Source organism: Vidua chalybeata, chromosome 15 (assembly GCF_026979565.1).
Source record: "Vidua chalybeata isolate OUT-0048 chromosome 15, bVidCha1 merged haplotype, whole genome shotgun sequence".
Taxonomy (NCBI): domain Eukaryota; kingdom Metazoa; phylum Chordata; class Aves; order Passeriformes; family Viduidae; genus Vidua; species Vidua chalybeata.
This window is the reverse complement of record NC_071544.1, coordinates 7795870-7821984: the sequence shown is the minus strand read 5'-3', so window position 1 is coordinate 7821984 and position 26115 is coordinate 7795870. Positions and strand designations below refer to the sequence as shown.

General features: G+C 40.2%; 1 protein-coding gene across 3 annotated transcripts; it reads right to left on the bottom strand.

The window, feature by feature from the left end:
- Positions 1 to 309: 309 nt before the first annotated feature.
- On the bottom strand, positions 310 to 26115 carry P4HA2 (prolyl 4-hydroxylase subunit alpha 2). Of its 3 annotated transcripts, XM_053956699.1 has the most exons (16): positions 25703 to 26115; positions 20325 to 20417; positions 18563 to 18659; positions 17223 to 17374; positions 15652 to 15789; positions 14575 to 14814; positions 12686 to 12897; positions 11736 to 11912; positions 8116 to 8186; positions 7784 to 7883; positions 6810 to 6863; positions 4362 to 4421; positions 4228 to 4293; positions 2048 to 2116; positions 1547 to 1643; positions 310 to 812 (listed from the first exon to the last, which is right to left on the bottom strand). In XM_053956699.1, exons 2-16 carry the CDS (start codon positions 20404 to 20406, stop codon positions 742 to 744), a joined length of 1686 nt encoding a protein of 561 aa, XP_053812674.1. In that variant the 5' UTR covers positions 20407 to 20417; positions 25703 to 26115; the 3' UTR covers positions 310 to 741. The 3 variants fall into 3 exon arrangements, with proteins under 3 accessions (XP_053812674.1, XP_053812673.1, XP_053812672.1); XM_053956698.1 differs by lacking the exon at positions 4228 to 4293 and having other exon boundaries at positions 25703 to 26114; XM_053956697.1 differs by lacking the exon at positions 4362 to 4421 and having other exon boundaries at positions 25703 to 26113.

The window sequence follows — 26115 nt, the reverse complement described above, 5'->3', positions numbered from 1 at the left end:
TGGCTTGGGGCCAATACTCACATGTTAGCAGAGCAAAAGGGCAAAGGAGAATCACAGGGAAGGATTATTTCCAGCCTGCCTGAAGGGCATGACAAAACTCTCCTTCAGTCTACAGAAGTAGATTAAGACTTGTTTACAAAACATCCTACTGATTTCCATAGGTGCTGAGACAGAACACTGTCCAAAATCATGATGTACTTTCTACAGGAAAAGGGCAACAAGGTAACAGGCCTTCAGAGGAAAAAGTAAAGGCCCCCTGTTCCCTGAAACCAAACACTGATACACCAATCAAGGACTCCAAATAGAGAATCACTTTATGGAAAGAACATTTATTTTTGCTTTAGAACTTGTGATCCATAGAAATACAATAAAATCAACATGTACACAAAACTTCTTTTAAAAAAAACTTTGGTTCAAAGAAATATTTAACATCTAAATCTGAGGTACAAAAGGCACAAGACCAAGCACCCAAACAGAATTAGTCACAGCACTGTTTGCACCACTACTAGAGAGGGAGACTGTAGGGAAGAGGCAGGGAAAATGTGGAAATAACTGCAACCAAAACACATGAATGTGTACAACACCATTTACTTTCTTTCACAGGTGTTACATATTTTATTGTTCTTTTGTAGTAAAGTGCCAGGACTCTTGGAGAAAAAGATTCATCATTTCTTAGAAATGAACTGAAACAAACAACAGTAGAAAAGGAGACAGAAACAAAGGTCTGCAGAACGGTGGAATTCAGTCAACCTCTGTTCTCCCACAAGGTCTTAAGAATTCATTTCCTCTTTCATGAAACCATTTGTTTGAAACTGTGGAAACAGGGAACCAGAATTAGTTATCACCATGTACCCAGTGTGGGTATCATCACAACCTAGATGGATACTTTAGGTAAAATCTCTATCTGGGGATCCATGCTTATACTTCTCCACTCACCTAAGGGAAAACACATAGAAAGATGCAAAAGGCTGGGGAAGAAAGGATATTCCTCAATGCACAATTCTGGAGCCAACACTAACAGAGCAGTGTATTCTGGGGCTTGTATCACTGACAGGCAGCATGCTCTGGCACTCCAGGGGCATACCTTGGAGGCTAGGGGATATAGGTATGGGAATAGATGATACGAAGCTTGATAAGCTTTCAGCAGGAAGCAGAGATTCCTAATGTCCAGACACTCCCATTTACCACCTTATAAGGAGCTCTCATCCTTTTGCAGCTCAAACTATGGGCAGATCTCTATAGGAATGGACCTGATTCTAGCCAAGTGATAATTCAAGTCATTCTGATGCTGATACATTACACAAACCCCGTAACAGTCTTACACTTCATGCCGCCATTGACACAGAAACTCACTAGAAAAGCTACAGCTGTGCAGCTCTTTAATATTTCATGAGATCAATGGCAGGAAATTTCATTATGACCAAATGACTCCAGTAGTTGAAGAGACAACCAGGTTATTAAATGCTTTCATAAGAGCTCAGTATATCCCCAGCTTTAGATACGTGAGCCTCCCTTCAGGATTTGTTTCCAAAGTAGTATTGCTTACCCCATTTACACCCTACTAGTACTGGACAAGCTGCATGCCTTGTTCTATAATCCCCTTCACCACTTCTGAAGAGATTGTACCAAAACACTGCTGTTCCCTGAAAAGTGAGATCAGATCTCGATTAGTCACATCCTAGTCAATATAACCAGGTTAAAGTAAGGGGAGGGGGATGCCTATGGATTCAGCTGTAGGCAGATGGAAGCACTTTAACAGATCACCATCAACAGCACATGAAAAACTCTTAGTCCTGTTCTAGCACAGCTGTGTTCAGAGCACAGAGGAATTCTACTGAACACAAGTTTACTTTGTTAAAAATAGCTGTACAGAGAAACTGTTCACATCACACATTACCAACAAAGGGAGATGCCCTTTATTCTGCAAGATCACTACAGCTGCAATGAACTGCACTTGTCACACCAGCTGACTTTTACAGGGACTGTGCTGAGGGAGAAACAGTAAGAGGAGAGAGAAGGAATAAACCCAAACACAAACAGACTTTACCTTCTTGGGCCATATTGCTGCCCCAAAATCTGGGAAAACTGTAGCTCCTCCAGCTTCTACATCACTCATCTGAGAAAACAAAGTCCACAAACTGTACATTCACAAGGCTTTTTAGACAATCCCACAAGCTATAAGTGTCCCAAGGCCTGATATTTCCACTTGCACCTCTACAGGCAGCACTGATGAGGAGGGTGCACTTCAACCAGCACAAACTGTAGAAGGAGCAGTAGTACCTGTTGAAGCATTTTATTTCTGCTGAAGGCTTTTATCCAGATTATGTATATCTAGATATGTATTTCCTAGATTATGTATCCTCTACTTCAAACAGTCACTAGAAGTTGTGTACCTGCAATGTTAATAAGCTAATGCTCTAGAACAAGAGAGAGGATTTCAGAGTAAGCTGGTTTCAAGAATTTCATTCCACTTTATGATCCAATTAGGAAAACAAGTGTCTGTTAAACCACATATTTCCTCGTAAATTGAAACCATGCCTTTGGAACTCATTTTCATAATTTAGTTTATGCATCTTGGTCAACCACTTCAAAAACTACACAAACTATTAGAAAGCCTCTCTTTCTGCACTGTTTCTGTGCTGTTCACCAACATTCTTATGCAATTTCAAGTGCTTTAGGCAGCTCAAGCTTCAACAGCTACAGCTACATGACTCTAAACAAAACCATGTATCTTTATGCTTTGCCCTACTACACTGGAATGAATTTAACCCTATTGTATTCATCAGTAACAATGGATTTATTGTAAATTCTAGACTTGATTCAAACCCCAACGTTTCTAGAAAAACTCCCATTAAAAATAGAACATCTTGCCACTGAATTCAGTAAGCTTTGGGTCAGATTCTAATTAAAAGAAACAGATTAGTCAGATCCAACTCCCACCAAATTTAAAACCTATTAATACACTCCCCAGGTGCCCACAATCCCTATTGTAACTTGGATTTCGGTTTAAAGCAGATGTTATTACCACTCTGGTGTCCTCCTGCTTGGTACAATAAAAGGGCATCAGATGCCACAGGTGCACAGGTTTTTGCCCCTTCCAACTAGAAAGTGTGTGCATGCAGCCTTGCAAGTTAATACACATCTTAGCCACACAACTACTCTTTTTAGTAAGGCTGGTGGTACACATATGGTGTGTTATGTGTTCTCTATCAGACAAACAAGGGCAAAGTGCCTTTGACCATGTACAACTGGCAGAGAAGATGCATATTGTTCCTTGTAAATCAAAGCTCATCCAAAATTCTGAGAAGCAAAAGTAAAAATTGATTAAATTTAAAATTAAAATCTCTTTGCAGCAGAATATTTCACAGCTACCCATCTTACTCTAATTCTTTTTTTGAAGATTATATCCCTCTCCACCATATCAAGTTGAAAGTGCTTCTGGTTCTGTTTTGAGATGCATTTCATTCTCAAAATATGATGTCAGCCAACAAATTTAAAATTCTGTGATAAAATATTTTAAGCTATATCACTATAACCTTTAACACAGAAGATGAGGTGATTTTACAGATCTAGTGGGTACAGGTTGATAGATAAAATAGTGTCAGAAGACTACTGTGAAAACAAGGCCATTATTCCCAGTGGCAGCTGTGTTTAGGATTCCAGTGTACATGGTCTGTGGGCCGTATAATGCATGCAACTAATGAATCTTTCAAATCTGCACTTGTAACCTAGTTGCACCAAGTTTATCAGCTCTGCCTGCCTTCATTTGTTGAAGCAGCAGCTGTGCTGAGCAACTGAGCAACTCTGGCTTTGCCACACAGCTGAGGAAGAGGATCACAGACCACAACATCACGTGCTGTCAAACAGTGGTGGAAAAATATGTCTGTCTCACATTAAGTGGTTGATAGTCAAGTTCTCCAAACCACATGCGTGCCCCACGTATTTCCCTCTGAGAAATAAGCCAAAGTCTCCTTTCCTCCATGGAATCTAATTAAGTAAAAGATTCCAGAGAGTGACCAAAAGGAGATGGATCCTATATTCAAATTTTCTGCTCTGACATTAAATACCACCAAAATTCTATCAATTCAGATGGGACAGCACCTGATGCTTGCAGGAATAATGAAATCCCTACTGCCAGATGCCAGGAAATCTCTACAAATAACCAACTGCACAAGCTGTAAAAAGATGCTGCTAAAGTTACACTCAATGCTTAAAGATCATACTTACATAGTTTAAAAAAGTGGCCACACGATTTCCAGTCCCTAACCGCTTGAAAGCATCTGGCTCATCTTTCTATAAAATTAAATGAGAATAACTGCAAATTTTGAGCTCCCAGACAGCAGACAGACAGAGGTACTTACATAGTTAAGAAACGTCGCTAGCCTATTTCCTTCCGATTTGAGTGAGCTGTCAAAGGGTCGCTGCAACAGACAACAACTTTAACCCGGGTTCCAAACAGGCTCTCACCAGAGCTACGTACCTGCAGCTCTGCAGAGATCCTCAAGCCCAACTTAAAGAATTGGAATAGAAAGGGGACAAGTGATACAGGGCAACATTAAAGCCATCACAAGTTGCAGCCAGGGTGCACAGCTGCATGCACAGAGCACTTGGATGCAACGAGGAGGAGTTGCACTGAACAATTCTGACCGGAGAAGAGAAGTGATGCTTTCAGGGCCTGTGGCACAGATGTTATCCAAGTAAGGTCAACAACAGGCCATTATTGTTCTGGGCACTGATCCAAAGTCAACAACTGATATGAATACAAAAAATTAATCTTCAGTGGGCTTTAGATAACAGATTCTTGTAAATGTAGCAACTCAAAGAAATACTGCCATGAGAAGAGCAAATGCATGTTTTGACAGCAGACAAAACTATAGAGTAGTTTCAGGTGGTTGCCTGACTAGGACTAAAGACCACATCAAAAAGATCAAATTGTCTTTAGTCTATAAAAAACACTGAGTTTCATTTGTTGAAGTTGAGATCACACTGGTGCCAGTGTAGAAGTAGAAATAACATCTAGAATACCATTGTCTTTCCTTAAAAAAAAAAAAATGAAATTAGAAATTTATTTACATTGCTAATAGTCAGGAAGTCATTCCAGTCAGGGGACATCAAGCTGCATTTTTACACACAAAAGCAGTAATGTTCAACATTTAAAGAAAACAATAAATCAGGATTGAAAAAGACAAACAGCCTGGAAAGCCACAGTAACCATGTCTAAGATGTTGTAGTTCAATCTGCTTGAAGCATGTTTCAATAAACAAGTGGTCTTTCCTGAAATGTGTTCATATAAACCCCAACACTTGCATATGCAAATCCAATCCAAAAAGCCAACATAAGAACACTGAGATACAGAGAATTCCCTGGTTACTGCCACTGCTGTGAAACCCAGGTCCAACTATGAATTTCTGAACTTCAACAGCAAAAATCTAACTTTAACAACCAAAATAAAACCTCCAAGTTGTAATAGGCAGCTACTGAAGTGCCTCTATTTGAGAAGTGCAAGGAAATAAAAAGCTTCAAGGCTGATCAGAAGCTGGGGAGACACAGCAGCACCTGTATTTCAACACAAAGTCTGTGATCCACAGAGAGCCTGCAGGACCAGACCAGAACTGTGGCAACCTCTCCAACTGCCTTGCCTCAGCTGACAAATGCAGCCAGGGTTATGTTCCAAGTGGAGCTTTGCTCCAGCTCCTAATCCAAAAGTAAAGTCCACAGTGGCCAAATTGATGCCTGAGGTCCTTAAGTTCAAAGGCTTGAAGAGAATTTAAGAACATTTACTCATCTCAGGAAACTAAGCAGACTTGAAGAGGAAAATTCTCAGAATGGGCCAAAACTAATGAATACAAGCTTCCATAGTGTTAAAACTCAGATTTTTTTATTTTATTTTTTAAACAGTGCTAAGCTGGGAGGCTTAAATTCTGCACTCAATTATTGGGTTGTATACTCTGGCTGCAGTAATCCCTCCTACCAGGTAAAACCATTGGGACAATCTGAATAATGCCAGATCCCACTGAAATACCACAGAAATCAAGGTATCACATGGATTTTACATTTGAAGTTACCAGTCACCACAGCTCTTCAGTATGCTTAGCATGTCCATGAACTTGTTAAGGGTCATTATTAAGAATCTGCTTTTCTTTTCTCCCACAGCAAACCAGAGCTGTTCCTTGCCAGGCAGAGCCCTCTAGTGCCTCATGAAGACCCAGCACTACCACCTTACATCCAACCTGTGCTGGAGCACTGCCCTCACAACCAACCCAGGGAACTCTTTTCAGACCCCAGTGCTGCAGCCACTCTCAGGGGTCTGCCAGAAGGGCTGTACAACCCACGAGGATTTCCATAATGTTTACTTTTTGGGAGGAATGTGGGAGGAAGGTGGAAGGATATCTCCTCCTCAGTCAGCTCCTGTAAAATGCTTTAAGGCACCCAGCAAAGAAGGTTTGGACAACATCACTGAACTCACAAGCCTAATGGAACAAGGCAGACTCATAACCCAGGGCTTGCAGACCTCAGTTTACAAATAAAACAATGCAAAGAGCACATTCAAGTGCTGCATGACTCTTTTAGTGTGTCTCTACTGTGTAAGGAATCAAGGTCCCAAAGAAAGCAGGGAGATTTGTTCACTACTCTCTTGAACTTTCAGCATCAGAGAAGGCAGTGCAATGACTTTTCAGAATTCATAACCCATCCATGCAACAGGGCTACATACTAAATGCTCTACCAGAAAACACCTTCAAAAGTTCTCTCAGACCAAACTGTTCCCTCCTCCCCACCCCACTGAGAAATAATTGCAAGTGTGATCTTACCCTAGAAAAATCAAAGTGTGGCTCATACTGCCCTCCCATTCCATAGTTGGCAACCTGCAGCATGGAAGAAGGAAGCACGTAAATATGTATTGAACTGCAAGTGACTGCTGCAGAATAGCACTTGCTCTCAGAAATCCAAAGCATGCTCCGAGAAACAGCACTTTGTGGCAAGATGATTATCTATAGTACGCTTATTTTTAGATTGCCAGGACTGTGGTACACAGATGAGAAACAACTTGAGTGCTTTTTCCCTTTTGTAGTTTGAGGGTTTGTACTTATCACTACAACAGCCTGTTTAACATTCAGCAGCAATAGTTTCACCACATTCTTGTCTCCTTCCTCTGAAGGAAAGGCAGATGAAATCATGCAACTCCCTGTGAGTTCAGCCTAGGGGACAGAACTGGACTCTGTGCCACTCATGCATGATCTGTTACATACAAATGCCTCTCCAGTTTCACAGAAAATTAACTTAAAAGCACCTCTTCACTTACTTTATAATCACATAACATGCTTTAGTTACTCTGAGGCTGTACTTAATGTGTCTCCCAGATCACTACACAATTACCTGGTTTCTATGGATAGCCTATAATCAAGAGTATTTCAATCAAGCTCTGAAACAGGAATTCAAGGAGCAGGGAGGAAAAACAGTGAATGGACTAACATACAGCTATTCTGGCACTCTTTTTTCCCAACAGCCATCCAAAGATCAGAATTCATATGAGACTACAGCAAAAAATACTTGGGTCTTAGAAACATTGAACTAGGACAGAGAATAAGCTTTTGCAGACTTGAAACAAAAGTAGCAGGCATTTCCCTCAGAACAAACAGCTAAATCTCAGACTCCTGCAAGAAGTTCTCACACTGCTTTGGTATCTCCACCCCTTTCTGCCTGGCACACACAGGGAGAACACCTGCCTGCACCAGACCACCCTAACCAGCAGCTAATTCCACCAGGATGAAGCCAGTGCACCAACCTGCAAGAGCTCAGCTGTTTTCACTGTTAACCCTGTGATCTGCTGCATTCGCTGATTCACCTTGGCCACAACAGGATCATCATCTTCCTCCAACCATGAGCTAAGGGAAGGATAGCAACACATTATTTTACAATACCAATCACCACATCACGTTTTCCAAGGCAGAAGGATTCTTCTGCCCTTTGTCAGATGGCTAAAGGAGCCATTTTCCATGCATTTGTTGGGGAAGCTTTGGTTACGTGCAAAGCAGTTCAAGTTTTCAGACAAAGTAGGTAGCAAACAACAGCTGTTAAGCACAGAACCCTTAAAGCTCAGCCTTTCTCTCTGCTTACCTCTTGGATACCCTGTAGCTAGCCACTGTAAGGACACCGGTTTTGGGATCACGTACTGTGGCTCGTGCCAGCTGTGCCAAAAAAAATCCCAAGGGGGAAGAAACATATCAGCTACAGGATAGAAAATTTCTCACATCTTACCAAAAGCAACACCTGATTTGTCCAACTTCAGTAGCTCACTGGATGAGCCTAGAACCATATTCTTCAACCTAGAGTATGATCTGATTTCATGCTAGAACAACACATGCAGAAACACAACTACAATCCATCCCCTGCATTTGGTCCTGGAAAAAGAGTCTGATGGACTGCACAAGCCATGATATTGATTAAATCCATGAGTTGCTTGGTGAACAGGTTTTGAAGGCACTTTTTTTTAAACAGCTGGAGTCAATATTAGCAAGAGGGAACAACAACAAAATCTAACAACATATGAGGTCCAAGTTCCTGGCAAAGAGAATTGGATAGCCCAGGAATTTAATCAGCCTGCTCCTCATGTGGACTAAAAACCCAACCTCATTCTCAGATGTAAAATAACAAATGCAAGCTTTTACAGAATGAGTTACAAATTATGGGACAAGCAAATCCCCAGCAGTAGAAAACTCCCCAAAGACAACTCTCAACATTTCCATGTTCAAGTTTTCCAGCTGAAAGATGCCTGGAACATCTAGTTCTGAGACATTATTACATGATGAAGGTAACTCTGCAGAAGCACAGCACACCTACACATTTAAACAGTAAGTATCATCACATTTAGGCCATTTGACCAGATCTGTAGGAAAAACAAAAATGGAACTTGGCAAAAGTGATAAAGTTTGCTGTGGTCTCAGAGTGACAGATGACTGCTAACAATACACCAGCTCACTTTGGTTTCATTCTTGCAGCTGAGAACAAGAACTAGGACACGCTTTTCTTTGACTGTAAACTCAGACCACATTTAAATTTAACTCCTGCCAAGCACACACACTCCAAATCATACCTCTTTTCTTCCACTTAATTATAGGTCATAGAAGGCCTTTTTATTTGCATCTTCTTCAGAGAATGCAGTCATTATTTCCTTCATTTTTCCTCAAATAAGTCTCCAGCCAGCTTTACACTCCATGTCAGCTGTCTTGTCCCTACACAAGAGTTCTTGGCACAGCTGTTGCTGTAATTCTGACTCACTGTTATTTTGTTCCAGATTTCGCCTGTATAAATTACAACAGAAGAGCCAGGCTGACTGAATGCTGTTCTTCACTGGTACAGTGAAGCATAGCTTTGGGGATATATATTTTGCTTCCCAGACTTTTCCTCCTGCTGCCATTTTCAAGCTTGTATATGCTTGCTTGATTTCTGCACCTAGCATATGATCTAAATAAATCAGAACTCAAATAAGCCTGACTGCTTTGATATTATTTCCTATCTGCTCTGACAGGCAGGTTTCTTCATTTAAGATACACAATCTACACCTCAGTTGGTCTAAGCAACTGATAAATGTGAAGCTTCCTCTCTCAGGGTGGAAAAATCAGCCTTGTAAGAGGCATTTGCTTTCAAAAATCTTAACACCCTTCATTGGTCAGAAGCTTCACTGACTGTTTCAGAGTCTGTTTAGTTTAGCAAGCTCTCCATTGTTATTTCCTCCTGGAATTCTGCACTGCTGAAACCCTGCTGCATGAGCTCATATATTCATGCCTTCCCACTTCATGCCATATTCTTGCCTGCCCAGACATTCCTCGCTTGCAGGTAATTTTAAGAATGGTTCTCATACTATGATAAAGGACCTCTCTCAATGCTATCCACAACAACAGAACTAAGAATTTTTTTGATCCTCCCCAGCCAGTTCTGATGGATTGCCTGAAAAGCTGGATCTACTTTTTGGAAGTGGAGTAACAGTGATTGCATTTTGCAAAACAAGCATAAAAAGCAACTCAACTGCAGCTACTCCCAATCACATACAGATGTTCTTTCTCTACAAAAAGTATTGGCAAGTGTAAACTGCAGATAATGCTGAAGTGCTTGGACTCAAAAGTAAAAATTTCTTGCAAATGCATTTTAGAATAAACAAAGTGGTCACCTTTCTGAGCCTAAAGTAAAATAACACTTCACAGTTCTGTCTGAAAGCTTCCATGATTCCTAACTAAAATTTCCAGGCTAAAATTAAGCTGTATTTATTAAGGACCATCTCACCACAGGACTTGCATTTTCCATTCTTTCAGTAGTACTGCAGAATTTAAAGTTATTCCTGCAGCTGAGCTATACATAGGTTCAGAAAAAACAACTCATAAGAAAATGGTTGCTTTTTTAAAATTGACAATTTTCATCTGAATCTTAAGGCTGTATTTACCTACTCTTCTAGGAACTGACTGCACTTCTACACTACATAGATAACATGAAAAATTCCTCTAACATTAGTAATATATGCAAAATTCAGAGACCAAGCATTAAGACTTTCCATAAAACTTTGAATAAAAAGGAAGAACCAAAAAATAGCTGTCTTTAGATAGTACTTTATTTGATAAAACAGATGAAGTGATATGCTCTATGTGAATACTTCCATTTTATCTGAAGCTCTTGAAGTTTTCTACTGTGATGTAATAGGAAAAATTCTCCATTTAAGGAGGTGAGATTCCTCACTGAGACAGGAGTGTTCAGCCAACACTTCCCTAGCTGGCTGGTAGTCATAGAAGACCAGCTTCATAAACATCCCAAATTCTTAATGATCTTGGGAAGCATCTGTTTCTAACTATTTATAATTACATCTAGAAATACTTACAGAACAGTAAGTCTTCACTGGAATTTTAGTACCATATTTCATAGTGGTAGCCTGAAGAGTGCTAAAATGAACCATTCCTCTATAAGCAAAGATTTGTTCAGTTTTACGTTCTGCTCAGACATGACAGAAAAACTAAGGGGGCGTCTACTACTGTCACACTGCCATACTACTTTTTGCCAGAAAGGTGATAGTTAGGCAGGAAATTCCACCTCCAGAAAAAACAGATAATTACTAGCTTTGCATGAGGTAGCTGCTTTTTTTATTGTGTGCAGAGTCACCAGAATTCATACCATGAGTAACAAGAAACACCTATGGTTTAGAACAGAAGCAGTGGATTCCAAGATAAAACAAACAAAAACAAAAAAAAAAAAAAAAAAAAAAAAAAAAAAAAAAAAAACAAAAAAAAAAAAACACAAACAAACAAAAAAACCACCAAACCTCTAGGTATTATTCTAGCACAACTTACTTTTTTTTCTTTCCACTTCTCTTGAGATTTGGGCTTTTTAAATTTCATTTAAGTTTGGCTCCAGTTCAAAAGGCATATTCAAGACATATTGCACACCTACTCCTGTAATTTTAAGTCAGCTATTTATCTTTTGAAGTCTAGTTTCTAATTTCTTAAAGCTTTCTAAGCCATTTACTGAGAACTTTGCATAATTAAGTGCAACAATGCATAAATACCTTTGGGAACCTGGGCTTTATGGTCCTACATCACCAGGCAGTTTCAAAATCCTTCCCTTTAGGCTCACAGCTGCAGTGTATCATCTGTAGTATGAAACCAGATCTTTCAAATCCTTTGCTTAGTCCTTGTTAATAGAGACTGAAGCATGGAATTAGCAGTCATTAGTGAGATGGGAAAAAGGAAACTTACCCTTGGCTTAGCTAGTTGTTTAATTTTCTCAATTTCTTCATCAGACATGACATCATAGTATCGCACAATATGAGGACTGTCCCATTCATCTTCCTCTTTAAAGGGAGCTATGAGCAGGTGAGGGTTTCTGTTTCCATCATGGTACCTACAAAACAGCCTTTTCTGTCTTCGAGGTGTCTGAAACAAAATGCCAAACAAAGCATTGTTTGCTCAAACACTTTTCTTGAACGTCAAACAGGCAAGACAGGAAGATGAGCTTCATTCCACATACATTGTAAAAGCCATCAGGTGACCAGAAGATACAAGAGGTAAACAAGAGCGATTCTGCAATTTACTGCAACTAAAAACAAGATATCCTGTTCCAAGTACCACTGAGCAGTATCTGACACACTAACTTGAGGGGAATTAAATCACAATAGGTTACTGATTAAGAACTACAACAAGCAGTGAGCTGTACAAGAAAGCCTGGTTCTTATAATTAAGACTATAAAGATGAAATAAATTGGTTCTTTTCCCTGGACTAAGAATTGTAAAAGCCATGTTTGAGAGGTACTGGAAATCACTTGGTCAAAATCATCACTCCGGAACAACATGTCTAAGATGCAAAAGGGAAGGAATAATGTGATTTCCTGAGTGTGGTAAAGCATAATCAGCTCTCGGGGGAAAAAGCCTCCTTTTGTATCTGTACAACTCATTTTGAAAAAGATGAGTAGACAGACTGAGGAGAATCAATTTTCAACAACCCTTAAGAGGTACAGCTAAGAGTTGTTTGTGTGTAACAGCTAAAGATTGAGAAGCCAAGATATAAGGTACAAATCTCAGCCTGGATAAAACCAAACTTAATTTTATCTTAAAAAGAGAGCTTCACAGAAGTAAAATCATAACATGCCCCACCAAGCTTGACCACCCTTATGCAAAGGCAGCACAGTCAGGAAATTCTTGTCTCTTACCATTTTCACCCCTTCACCTCGGCAAAGGGCCTCATAGATATCACGCTCTGGCAAGTAGTCAAGAGGCCTCTCATAGGCTCCACTTTGCACCACAGCTTCTGTGGTTGTCACAGTCTTGTTTATTGAATTTTCTTTCTCCTTCTCCTCTCTTTCCTTCTCCAGCAGCTTCTCGAAGTACCGCAGATTACTGCCTGCTCTCTCATGAGTGCTATCTTCATTGGGAGAAGAACAGATTTTTGCAAACTCAGGAACTGTTAGCAAAACAAGTCCCTGTATCAAGACAGCAACAATTCTTCCCTTCCTAAAGCATTACCAGGCAAACAAAGGCATTGGCTTCAGTCTGCACTGAAAATCCACACTGGGAAGCTTCTGTCTCTGCAAAGGAGAGCTGCACTCAGGATACAAAAGAATCCTGTCTGAAAGAACCCATCATAAAACTTGTATTTCCAAGAAAAAGAATACAAGTTTTTGTTTGTCATATTCCTCCTTTTCTCTCAACTTTGCTGACCAGTTCTACCCAAGATGAGCGGATCACCAGAGCTCATGAGGAGAGACCAAGGTAGCCTACTTGCTGTACCCCTCCTTTCCACCATGCTCCTCACCCACACTGCACAAGCACACTTTAACCAAGTACTGTGGTGGAGTCCAGCCACAGCCTTCAGTCCCAAAGACTTCTCTCAGGTTGGGAAGCTCTGAGCCCACCTACAGCATCCATCTGTAGCTCTAAGAGGGTTACATGGGAGGGAGCCTGGATCACTAGCATCTTTGGACATACTACTGATTTATTAATGACATTGGTAAGAATCAACAATCATCATCAAGGGACCTTTACCCCAGATAACTAAGAAGGAACAATTCCTTGTTCATCTGCGTTTCTGGATGCTACTATCTACAACAGATTCTTTCCCTTCTGGCCTTCCCAACTTTACCGTGTTTATCTCATGGAACCAACCCAAAAGCTCACTCCAGTCACCACTCAGAGCACAGGGTAATAGTGGCCAGATAGGGAAGTTGAGCCCAGAGCAGAGGAAGCTGCTGCTTTCAGAAGGGACTGCCAACCGTGTTCCACTGTTTGCTGCTGATAAGGATTTGCATTCTGCTATCAGTGCTAAACCCCTAGAGCTAGATTCAATGCATATTCATATTGTAAATTTTAATTTAAGAACTCTAGTTGTACAGAAATTAGACTAATAAGTATTTTTCAATAGGAAGGTTTCACCCACTCTCAGGATGCTGCTAATATCTAAACTAACAATCACAGCTCATTAAAAAACCCATCAAATACCTAACACTGGTAATGTTAACTTCTAAATGAAGAGAACAGGCCTTTCCACTGCAGGAAGTAGGCAAAGCTGGATAGGAAGCTTATTTGCTTACTCAAGGGAAAACTAAAAACAGTTCAGAAATAAAAGGAGGTTTTAAGAAACTCAGTTTGTTCTGAATATTCAGAAATAAATACTGTAGGATCTCAGCCAAAGTATTCCAGCATCCATGTGCACATGCACTGAGGAATAAAGAGGTATATGTAAAGTCAGTAAGACTTTACAGAAAGTGCAGCACTGCCTAGTCTGTGGCAGCCTTGATCTCCACATGAAACAAGCGAGGCTTTAGCCACTGCCAAACACAGCATCTCAGTACACTCCAGTAAAGCACAGAGGCAGTGAGTGCAGTCAGACACACTGGGGCCTTGGGTAACAACAGCATGGACCATAAGACAGCTTGTTAAAGATACTTCATGTCTAAACAGACTTTTTTCCAGGACCCACATTATAAGTGATCTGTCAGGATATCCTTTCCAATCAGCTCACCAACGCAGATGGGCCACAACTGCTCTCAGCTCTGCTGCTGGGAGCACTTCCCAGCTAAAGTAACATTGTCTTTGTTCTTACCGAGGGATATCAGCCGCCTGGTGAGCTCCATGGCTCTGTGCAAATCCCCAAACTGGAAAACAGCATAGCTGAGATAATCTAGGATCTCTACTTTGCTGACTGCTGTATCCTCCCCCTCATCATGCTGTTTTAAGGCCTGCTCCATCCAGAGCACAGTGTGATAATAGTCCCCATCGTTGTAGGCTGTCTTCCCCATGCCAAAGCAGTCACCAACTGTCAGGAAGGATCTATATTTTGTTCCTGAAAATAAAAAGATAGCTTTCAGCAATCCACACAAGCACCTTTGCCTTAAATACATGGGACACATTGAGAAGTATCTATAAATACACACTTTTATCATCCAAAAATGTTTCTAAGAAACTATGCTTTGACAATATTTTAAGTTCAGTACTAAAGTGATCACCATCAGAATTAAAGAGTAAACTACCTTAACTTTATTCTAATTCATTCCTTTGGAAAAAAAGAGAAGTTAACAGACGTTACAGTGGTAAGCTATAGTGTTTTCTGTTGTAGACAAAGGAAGAGCAGACTAACATTGTTAACAGATTTCACCTAACCTACAGGTAACACTGTTAGATGATCACAGAAGCCTCACTACATGCTAATTGCATGCACAGCAGCTTGTTTCTCTTTACTATAAATCTGTATTTGTGCATAAGCAAGCTGGATGTTGATTTAAACAAACTGGGTGTCCAGCTGAGTGTGACTGCACTGATTTCCAGTTGCTCCAGCTAAAAAGATGCATATGTAAGACTTAAAATTTACTTAATTATTAATGGCTAGTAATACTTACAACAAATAAAAACATTGTGTCAACTCATCTACCCTCACCCCAATTAAGCCTATTCAGTTTGTAAACACCATGTTAGTATCCACCACAACCTGTTTCAGTAGGTGCCTCATAAGCAGCAGCAGCAAACATTCATCAGGACTCAGCTAATAATCAAACATCCAAAATTTTCTGAAACATCTGTGCCAAAACCAGGTAGTCCTCTTTTTATAAAGGACTTTTGGAGAGAGTTTGAGGATGTTACCACCTCCTTCCTGTTAAAACCAACGAGACCTTGGTGCACTTACCTGGCAAGTTCCCTCGAGAGAGGGTTTCAGGATCCAGTTTATAGGTGTCCTGCAGGCGCATGAGAGCCTTCGCCGCTCCAGTCTCATCTTCTTCAGTTGGAAAAAACTGACGCTGGATTGTAAGGTTTGCAATAAAGCCTTTGCAGTAAAAGGGAAAGATGTTACTCCCCAGCTTGAATAAGTATCAGTACAGATTGACACAGAAGAGGAAACATCTGCTCTGGCTTGAGAACTGAGTTTCAAATAACCCAGATTTAAAGTCTCTTATTAAGGCTCAAAAGTTGTAAACACATTGTTTTCTGTCCCTTTTCAACAAGTATGGCTCATGAGTAAAAAATAAAGAATAAATAGCTAAATTCAGATTTCTTGTGCCACAAAATTACTGATGTACAATGTGAATCTAATGATCTTCATTGTCCTGTAATGTCTCTTTCTGACATGAAAACTTAATACTTTCATCAAATCTCCTGCAATACCTATAGAGACAGCTGATTTCAGGTTGTAGTACTGGTCAATGATCTCCAACTCAGTATTCCAACCTCTAAAGCCACAAGAGCTTTTCAAGTCCGAGTTCCAGAGACAGAGACCCTGATCCAGGATCACCTCACTAGCACAGGTGAACTCAGTGAGAGAATTGAACCTGACAAGTAAACCAGGTGATACTCAGAAATAAAATTAAATGCACTAGGTAAATACATCAGGGTTACACAGCAGGTTGGTTGGGCAGAAGAGGAAGCCATCAACTGAAGGAAAACAGCCCAACCATTCCAATAATACAGCAAGCCAAACTGGAAAAAGAAGCCTTTAGAAAAAGAATTAGCGACAGACGTATTCAATAGACTTGAGTATTTTATTTCCATTTAGGATAACTATTCCAAAAGGAAATAAAAGCCTTGTCTGGAAAAAACTCTCAAGTACCTAAACTTTAGCATATGCATGTGGTGTTCTGCCTGAAAAACATAACTACCTCTTCCTCACTTTCCAAGAGTCTAGTAAAAATAAACCTCCACTTAAAAAAGGTATCCAAGCAAATTCAGGCAGACACTTGACAAAATGATGCAAACCTAAGGATTAGTACTGGAAGCATTTGATTTAGAAGGATAGGTTTAGAGATAGCAATCATTTTATCCTGGTTTTGACAGACTACAGCATCTGTCAACTCTAATGCTGGGGCTGATACGACTACCCCCATCATTTCGATACAGCACTCATTTTGATTCTTAATCTTATTCTCTGATCAACGTGGTCAAAAAACAGTGATCATCAAGAGAAGCAACAGACTGGGAAAGCAAATGAAGCAGTTCATATACAATGGAACACAACACTCAACTTCTACCAGCACAGCTTTAAGAATATCCCATTCTCCCTTCTTCCCCAAATAAAGCAGTTTGATTCTTCACCAAGATGTGTTTCAGTTGCAAGTTTCACTCACTTGGGTAATCAGTACACACAAGGCAAGTCCTTAGCTGCTTTTTAAACAAACTTGGCAATAATATTTAAACCACAGCCAAGCTTGTGGTTTTCCAGAACACAAGGCTGCCTCCTGACAGCAGTCCCCTGGAACTCCTTACCATTTGTGGTATCCTGAAGAACCAGGTTTTCCAATTCCAGCCAGTCAGTATTCAAACGCTTCACAAGCTTGTATGCATTTACAGGGTGTGCCAGATACCCTTCTGGATCAGAGGCTGATTTGCTGGTCAGTATATCCATTTTTTCAGCCCAGCTGGAATGAGAAGTGTGCACATGATTTAAGAAGGAAGATGTGCATTCTTAAGTTGTTCTTAGGCATTTATGAATGCACATCTTCCTTCTTAAATCATTCAAATTATACATCTAGATCAAATTATTGCTGCTTTTACTGTCAAATCTAACTTTAAATCTTTCAAGTTCATAAGGATAAAGTGGAGGTTTTTTTAATTACAATAATCTCTTTCAAAGGGAAATTATTTCCCTGCTTAGTATTTTAAGCCTAACTTCAGTAGGCATGCATCTCAGTTGTAATGAGCCTTAAAAATACCAGCTTATTCATAGATTGAACAGATATTCTCTTAACCAATACTTGAAGAGGATATTGCTTCGCCGCCAAAGGGCAGCTTTTCAAGAAAAGAACATTTTGTGCATATGTGACCAGAATTCCTACCACTCCACTATTCCATAGCTCTGTTCTCATCCTACACTCTCAAAGGAAGGTCAGATTGACACATACAACCGCGAGCTCAGAAGTTTTTTGGAAAGCACAACTCCTTCTAGAGGCACTTGGCTCTTCCAAACCTGGACCTCATGTAGCCTATCCTCCTGTCACACCCTAGGATATATTGCTTTTGCTAGAGGAGAATTAGTCTTCCTAAGTGACACAAAGGGTCTGTCAGCAAGAGCCTTTCAAGTGATCCAAGCAATCAGGATAACAGATGTACTGCAGCCACACTGGCACCTGAAGAGAACAAGGCAGGAGAACTGTCCCTGAGGGCAAAGCCAACACAGGAAGGAACCCAGAGATTTGGTAAATGCCACTGGCACACTGGGCTCTTGTAAGCAGGGCTGATGGCACGAAACAACAGGCAGCACAGAGCACTGGCACACAGAGGCATTCAGCTCTCATGACAAGACTCCTGATATGACTCTGATGTATCCTCCTTACAGGAGTCCTGTGATGGTACAAGGACAGGGCAAAGTGGGGAGATCCCACCAGAGCACCATCTCTAAAGAAGCAAATTCTAAGTGATATCTGAAGCAGGGACCCTTGTAGGTTAATGGGAATAAATTAAACCAAGTTAGTACCTATTCTCTCCCTGTGATTATCTACTAAGCAAATACCAACAAGATTTAGCATCAGAGAGTGCTGACAAAGGTGGGGTGTGATTGAACTCATATGAGCCATTTTGTCACCCTTCATTACACAAATCTCCCCTACCTTTTAATCTGAGAGAGCTTTTTCTCTTCTGCTCGGATATATTCCTGTAAAGACTGTACCAAGTCCTTCTCTGCATAAATCAGGTCTGTCATTTGACCTAAAAAGAGTAGGAGCAAATATTCATCAGACCTAAAAAAGTAACAATTCCCAAGTGCACAGAAGACAAACCTTAAATGCTCTAGGGCTATTAAAACCATCACAAACAACAGACAAATTAAGGCTGTGCATTTCAATGTCTGTAAACCACAAAAGCTATTAGACACATAGGTCTGGCATTCAAATGATTCAAGGGGCTTTTGAAGTCCCAGCTTCAACAGTTCATGTAGCTTTTGCTCTGACCCTTCCTCTGCCTCTGAATTACTTTTAGTATTACAAGTGCAAGCAAGACAATTAAAAGAAAGGTTTGACACTCATACAGCTATAGAAACAAAGCAACAAAAGATCCAAAAGGTTGCCAAAGCATCTGCTCTACATATTGACACAGATCAGGTCACACTAACAAATTACTAGTGTAATCACTAGCATCATTTAAAGTTACAGCTTTACAATATGGGTAACCATGGAAACAGCCTAACATTACACAGAGAGGAATTTCAGACCAATGTTCATAGACGCAAACACACACTCTCCAGATTAGCATTAGTGGAAATTGCTAACATATCAGTCTTAATTGCTATGACAAACTTGGCTTTTCAAAGCCCAAACTGAAAGAACATTATTAGATTCATAAATGCAACCACAGCTCCAGCATTCCAAAGTAATTATGAATGAGTCATGATTAAGCAGATAGAAAGCAGCAGGATATGCTATTTTCAGAGTAGCAAAGGTTCAGAAATAGGTACGTGTAAAGAGAAGGTGATCCTTCGTGGAAGCTTTGTATAAAATGCTACTTTACTTAGAAAAATCAGAAGCAAGTAATAGACATATAGTTAAATATTGTTCAGCCAGCCACAGGGCACGTGAGGTGCTTGGCAGCAGAACTCTGCCTGAGCAGTTCCAACAGTGGTGCAGAACAACCCACCAGGAGCTCTGAGCTTTGCCATTCACAAACAGCTCCCCTGGCTCAAAGGACATTCTGGAGAACAGCCAGTGGCAGTTAATCAGTCTCTAATGCCCTTATGGAGGGGAAGTCCCCAAACCGCTCGACAGGAAAATGTTAGACCAATTAACAGCAGAAAATTCAGTTTGTGCTTATTTGAAGCTCCACCACAATCATACATGGTTGTATCCTATTAGAACACAGGAACTAAATTGTCATAAAAATCAAATTATTTTACAGATTTATTACAATGCAAATTCTTTAGGATTTACTCAGGCCTAGCAAAACACACAATGTAAGGGAGTTACTGATTTTTCCTTCTGACATCTAACTTCAACTTTTTGAGAAGACAGGAGATTTCAGGTGCTGTGGGGGAAAAAAAACTTCACATATTTACCACTTAAATTATTTTCATAACTCAAATTCAGGACTAAGCTTTCTAGCATAAGGTGGTATGCTCTGTTCAAGATGACAACAGATGCACAAATCCTAACAGAACACAGACCCCATCTTATTTTACTGACACAGGCCCCAGAGAAACTTGAATCACGTTGGTCAGTGTTCTAAGTCAACCAACTGCAAATAAATTGCACTGCTGCTGCAGAAGAGCAGCTTTTCCTAATAGAGACAGTGCTGGCCACATGAAGAAACCATATGCTTCAGATGATAACTAACACTTCATCATAACCACATCACAACATCATGCACTGGTTCTTTCCACACCTATGGAGGTAAAGAACTCTGCCTCTGTATGCCAGATCAGGAAAACACAAGGGAAGAACATCAACTGCAGCCAGGGTTTCATCTTCCAGATACCTGCAAAAAATTAAAAGGAGGAATAAAAATAATTAACTTTTTGTGAGAAACAAGCCAAAGCATTAATCTTTATCTTCAGTCATTTTAACCTCATGAAAATTATTTAGACTCTCTGAATTTTAAATAGTAAAGCTTGAAAAAACTCTCCTTTAACCGTAAGAGCTGTTATTTACCAGTATCAAATGCTATCTTGCATACTCTTTGGGATTTACATGGAAGACACTGGAAAGCCCACATGAGAAAAGTAAGGGAAACAATATATATATACTGTCCACTGAAACAGTGAAAACAAATTCTCTTGCAAGAGCAGTTCAGCACCTTCCATGTCAGACATAACTAGAGCTAGAAAATATGAGACACACAAATTATATTCCAATAATAATAATAAAAGTCTAAAATAAATGGGTTTATAGCATTCTATAAAACTCAGTTATTTAAAAACTGTCTAGAAACACAAATAGTGAGAAAGCCAAATAGAGAAATAGAACACTTTGTAGTGTAGAAGTGGCAGCAACGGTTGGAAAAGTTAGAAGTGAAATTTCCAGCTCTGCTTATTCAAGATGCATTATCTCAGCATATTGGCCTCCGGGCACAGCTCTTATAACTTCTGTATTTCAAAGGCTGTGCCAGTTTAGAAACCCAGCCCCAGAGATGGATGTTGAAAGCAGATTGTTTCACTTCCAAAAGCACAGCCTGAGGGGTATGGGAGGAAAGCCAGTCTGAGCAGATGGGGCCAAGTAAAGCAAGGGATGCAAGGGGCATACAGAAGAGCCTCCTGGGAGACCTGGAGAACACCTTCTCCAGGGGATTAGTGAGGAGCACTGTACTGGGATCAGTCCACAGCACACTCCAGAGCTGCCTGTCCAGCAAGCAGAAACAGCCACCAGTGCCAGCCTCATGTAGGAGCACTGCTGCCCAAACATGGAGCTCTTGGCACAGCCTTGCACAGTGCCAAAAGGGAGATGACAACTCTTCACCTCAGCTCAGAAAGCAGTTATTACTTCTTCCTACTCAATTCAACTGGGAAAACTGGTGTCTCAAAATTACCACGTGTGACCCAGTAAATCCAAATACAGTAAAAATGCATCTATTGGGAGCAAAATGCAATCAACCTGAGAAAGGGGAATGGAAGGGGAAAAAAAGAAAAATACACAGTGTCCTGAAATTTCAAGCAAATAGGAAGGAATCAAGATAACTGTTCAGTAAGTCTAACTTGTTGCCTTGGGCTCCACACAATGAAATATCCACAAGGCAAAAGATGAAAAATGGATATTTATTTCTTTCAAGCCCACAGCACAACTGAAACTCTCACCCTCAGCTGGACTCACCAGTGCCCAGAGAAACAAAGGCCAAATACATCCTCAGTGACACAACCACCACTAAAAATATTCGTAATAGCTCTGTCCTCTGATGTGTATCACATGGCAAGATGATTATTTTTAAATTATTCTTTTGATTGCTCTACAAGACTACACAAGGAATCAGAATAATTTATCACAACAGTTTGCAAGCATAAGTAAGCATGAAAATGTCTCACAGTATCATATAAAGTCTTCTCCTTTCCCTCTTCTGTTTCTCACCCTCCTGCAAACCACATATTCCCAAACTGCTTGTTTAAGTTAGTTAAGAACTAGTACATGGGTAATCTGAGAAATGAATAAAGCTGAGCAAATAGTGCCATGCAGAGGTCTGCCAATATTACAAGCCACAGTAAGTGATGTAGCAGAAAGCCCAGCAAGTCAAGTGCACTTGGGAAGTACATTAATTTAAATATATTAAGCCTCAGCTGTCCATCTGAATAGTCTGCCATCATTTAATGGAGTGGTTTTTTGGATGCACAACATAAAGCCTGGGAGAACAATTACAAGTGAATATTCCAGTTAAAACAACACAACTCTACACTCTCCTGCACCTCCTCACCATGTTCTCTCATGGCTGAGGAAATCTGCCAAGAAGTACTACTGCTACCAGCTTGTCTTTATAGCAGATCTGCAACAGCTTTACCATCCTACTCAGTTTTACTTGAGTCAATAAACAGAGACCTCAGTAAAAAGAGAAAGCAGCTCTTGCTCAAACAAGTAGGACACCTGGTTACAGGGTTGGCAGATTGTTTGTACATTCTTTTCACAGTTGTTACTGGGAAAACCAGCACAAATAATGAATTACAGGAGGCTGAATAACCACAGTCTTGGCTGGTAGGAGCGTGTGTGCACAGCAACACGTACATGTGTCCATCCCACTCCAGTTCAAAGGAGGGCAAGAGGGGCAGAAGGGGCATGAGCAGCTCATGCCTCAATAATGGAGACAACTGTTTGTAAAGGCAGTGTTTTATTCAAAAAGAAATGCCAAACAACAAGCATTTGTAGAACAAATACTGCCTATATTTCTGGCTTTTCTTCTGTGGGTTTTGGGGTTTTTTTTTACTTTTTTTACAGTACAAGACCTCAGTGAATCATTACTCCTATGGAAAGAGCGCTGTCAGGCTCAGAACACTGGCAGAAGGAAAAGAGTTCTAGACAAAATACACAAGGATGGAATTTTTCTCCACAGGTTAGACTGAATTCTTTATTTAATAAGCTTTCTGAAAACCTCATAATCAACAAGATCTAAAACCAGAGACCTGACCTATTAAAGGGAAGTTGCTTGCACATCTACCACGGTTCCAAGTTTCTCATTCACTCTGAATTGCATATCCAGTCAGAGGGAACATAGGCCAGCTCCTAGCCAAAAGGGAGGACTTTTTTTTCAGGTCAGAAGAGGAAACAAATACCTATTACATCCAGTGTCTTTAGGACTCAACTTCTGATCAAACTGATATACTACAGCCCCCTTTATTCACCACAGTACAAGAGAAACTCCACTTGCGTGACAGCCTAACTAAAAACAGAGACAAAGCAAGTCCTTCATCCAGCTCCAAATTTGCACAGACTTCTCATGCAGGAAAATTAAGTGGAACCAACATAAGATCAGTCTGTACAACAAAGAATACAAGTCATACCCATTATTGTGGCAAATTAGACCAGGGTGTTACTTGTACTCATACATGAACACTTTTTGATCACATGAACTCCAGAAAAAAAAAAAAAACCACCGGTGTCCTTCCACTCCTCAATTAAAGGTGACAGCACTCCCTCTGCTATGGGGCTTCTTTAGGGAGGTGGGGAACTGGGGTGCAATCTAACTGCTCCAAACTGCTACAAGCAAAGTCACCTCTTTTTCCAAGGACTAGATGAGGGAAAATGTTTTCAGAGCACACAGCAATGGTTTCTTCTAAGTCATTAAGGCAGAGTACTGCTCTCTGGTTTGGTTCCATGCTTAAAGACTCAAAATTTGCTGCTGAGGAATAAAGCTTGTGAGACAAAGTATCATAACCAGATACTGTCAACACCTGATTAAGAGACCATTTTTCTGAGCTACTGGACTACAACATACAAGCTGATGACACAAGTAAGGGTTACAGCCTGTCTCCTCTTCAGAGCTAGTCTGTGCAGTTAAAGACACCTGGGAAATCACTCTGAAAGCACCTGCTTCCATATGTATCTACATTTAAATATCATGGTGAAATCCAACAAGCAAATCACTAATTCAAGATCACCTCAGGCCACTGATGAGCTCTTGGTGCACACAAAGTTGAGGCTCTCAAGTTTGGTCCATCCTCAAACAGCAATTTGAGTACTGAACTGGTGCTGCAGATGGCTTCATCCTTTTCCCCTCCACAAACAATGGAGCTTGAAAAGTAGGCATTAAGCTGCTATCAGTACTGATGGCTATAAATAAGGTTAATGATATCTAAGTGGATAATGGTATAAACCAAAAACCTGCAAGGCTGCTTACTTACTAAGAGCCAAAAGATAGGGTTAATTAAACAGATTTTCAAGATGATGCCGAGCAGCCACTTTCAATACCAGCCAAGAAAGGCAGCCATAAAACCATCCACTTGTAGCAGTATTTCAAGTCTTGCAGATTCAGCTAGAACGATAGCAGCTATAAAACTTCTTCATTACTAAATTCTAAGAAAGAAAACCTACACCATTGGCTGAAGACTTTGAAACAAGTAATTCAGAGCTGAAATTATCCACATGAACTCAGATGCACCAGTGCTCACCAGAGCCTCTTCCTCCAGAGCACACTGGTTTTACTGCTCGAAGCAGCTTATGCCAACATCACCGCCTTTCTTTACAAAGCATTTTAACATGAATCTAAAACAAATTATAATTACCTAGTAAAAACACCAATATGATTGCCTTGTGTTTCTCAAGGCAAGCCAAAAGTAAATGAGGAAAAGCTGTTTATTTGCAAGCATTAACAAGGACACAGCACAATCATGCAAAACTGCTGGCATTTCCTTTAACATACAATTAATTATAACCACCTTAGAAGCCATAATAATCTTGATTAGCCCCCAGTAATTTTTTAAGCCATAACAAAGAATGTTTCTTCAACACTCCTGTAAAGAACAAAACTGATTCAAGTCTAAGGCACAGCAAATCCACCTGAATCTTACTCTATAACCTCTGCCTTTATAAAGCAGCCTGGAGTTAAATCCCACAGTGTTGGTAAAGACAAAAAGACTCTGGGCTTTTTCCACTACAGGTTACTTTTTAGCATTAATATCTAGACTGCATTTTACTGTGCAAAGGCCATAACTTTAGTATATCACCATACTTAACATAACTTGAAATAACTTATCATTTGCTCATATAAAGCATTAAAAGCATCTTCCTGTTCAGAAATAAGAGGGGTTCTTTCCATATTAAAAGGTCTACTGTCATTGAACTGTTTCTTTCAGTTCAATTTAATTAAAATCAGAGGTTATTATCTCAGGGGTTGATTCTATCCTAACATCACCCTAGAACATGCCCCCTTCCACACTCCAGGTTCTCATATCTCTGACGTATAGAAAACTATGCACAAAAATCAGAACTAGTCATAGGAAAAATATCTATGTTTACAGCTTGCTTCTTTGGAAGTTTGCCAATGCACACAGCATGGAAATTATAAACAGATTGGATTCCTGACTTAAACCTCCAGTGAAAAATTTCTTATGCTAACTGGTAAACCCTGCTCCCTCTGCTGTTACTCTCTTTGAAGTATGTAATTCCTCCACTGCTTCCCAAAGTATGATTAGTCACATTAAAAAATTGAATCCCAAGAAATTATGGTATTAGCAAGAAGCCACGTTGTCTGTTAGTGTCACAGCAGGGCCAATTTACCAATGCAGTGTAATGTTCTGCTTATGAAATGTGAATGGCAGTTACTGATTGCTATATATAGTCACAAAATACCTGTGGGATTATTTCCAAGTCCTTAATGCCAGAAAGATGAAGTATTAGCCTGGTAAAGACCGTCACAGCAGCCTTTCAGCTCCAAACCACCCTCACAGAGCACCTACAAAATTAAAGAGCAAGAGGTTTTGTTACAGAAATGTCTTCTGGGGAACACTAATACTGAGGAAGAGGGATGATTATTGGCTGGAAACACCAAACATCACAAAGACATACAGTCCTAAAAATAGCCTTTATTTACATATCCTCTCTCCTCCTTGCTTCCAGGTTACAAGGACATTCTTTGCTTCCTGAAATAAAATTACTCCTGTCTAGTCAAAGGCATGTTTTGGCATCCTATGACCTGCCAAGCTGCTGTGCCCCAGCTGAGCTGTGTTAACATTAGGTAGTGCTTTCAGTTTTCACCAGCTGCT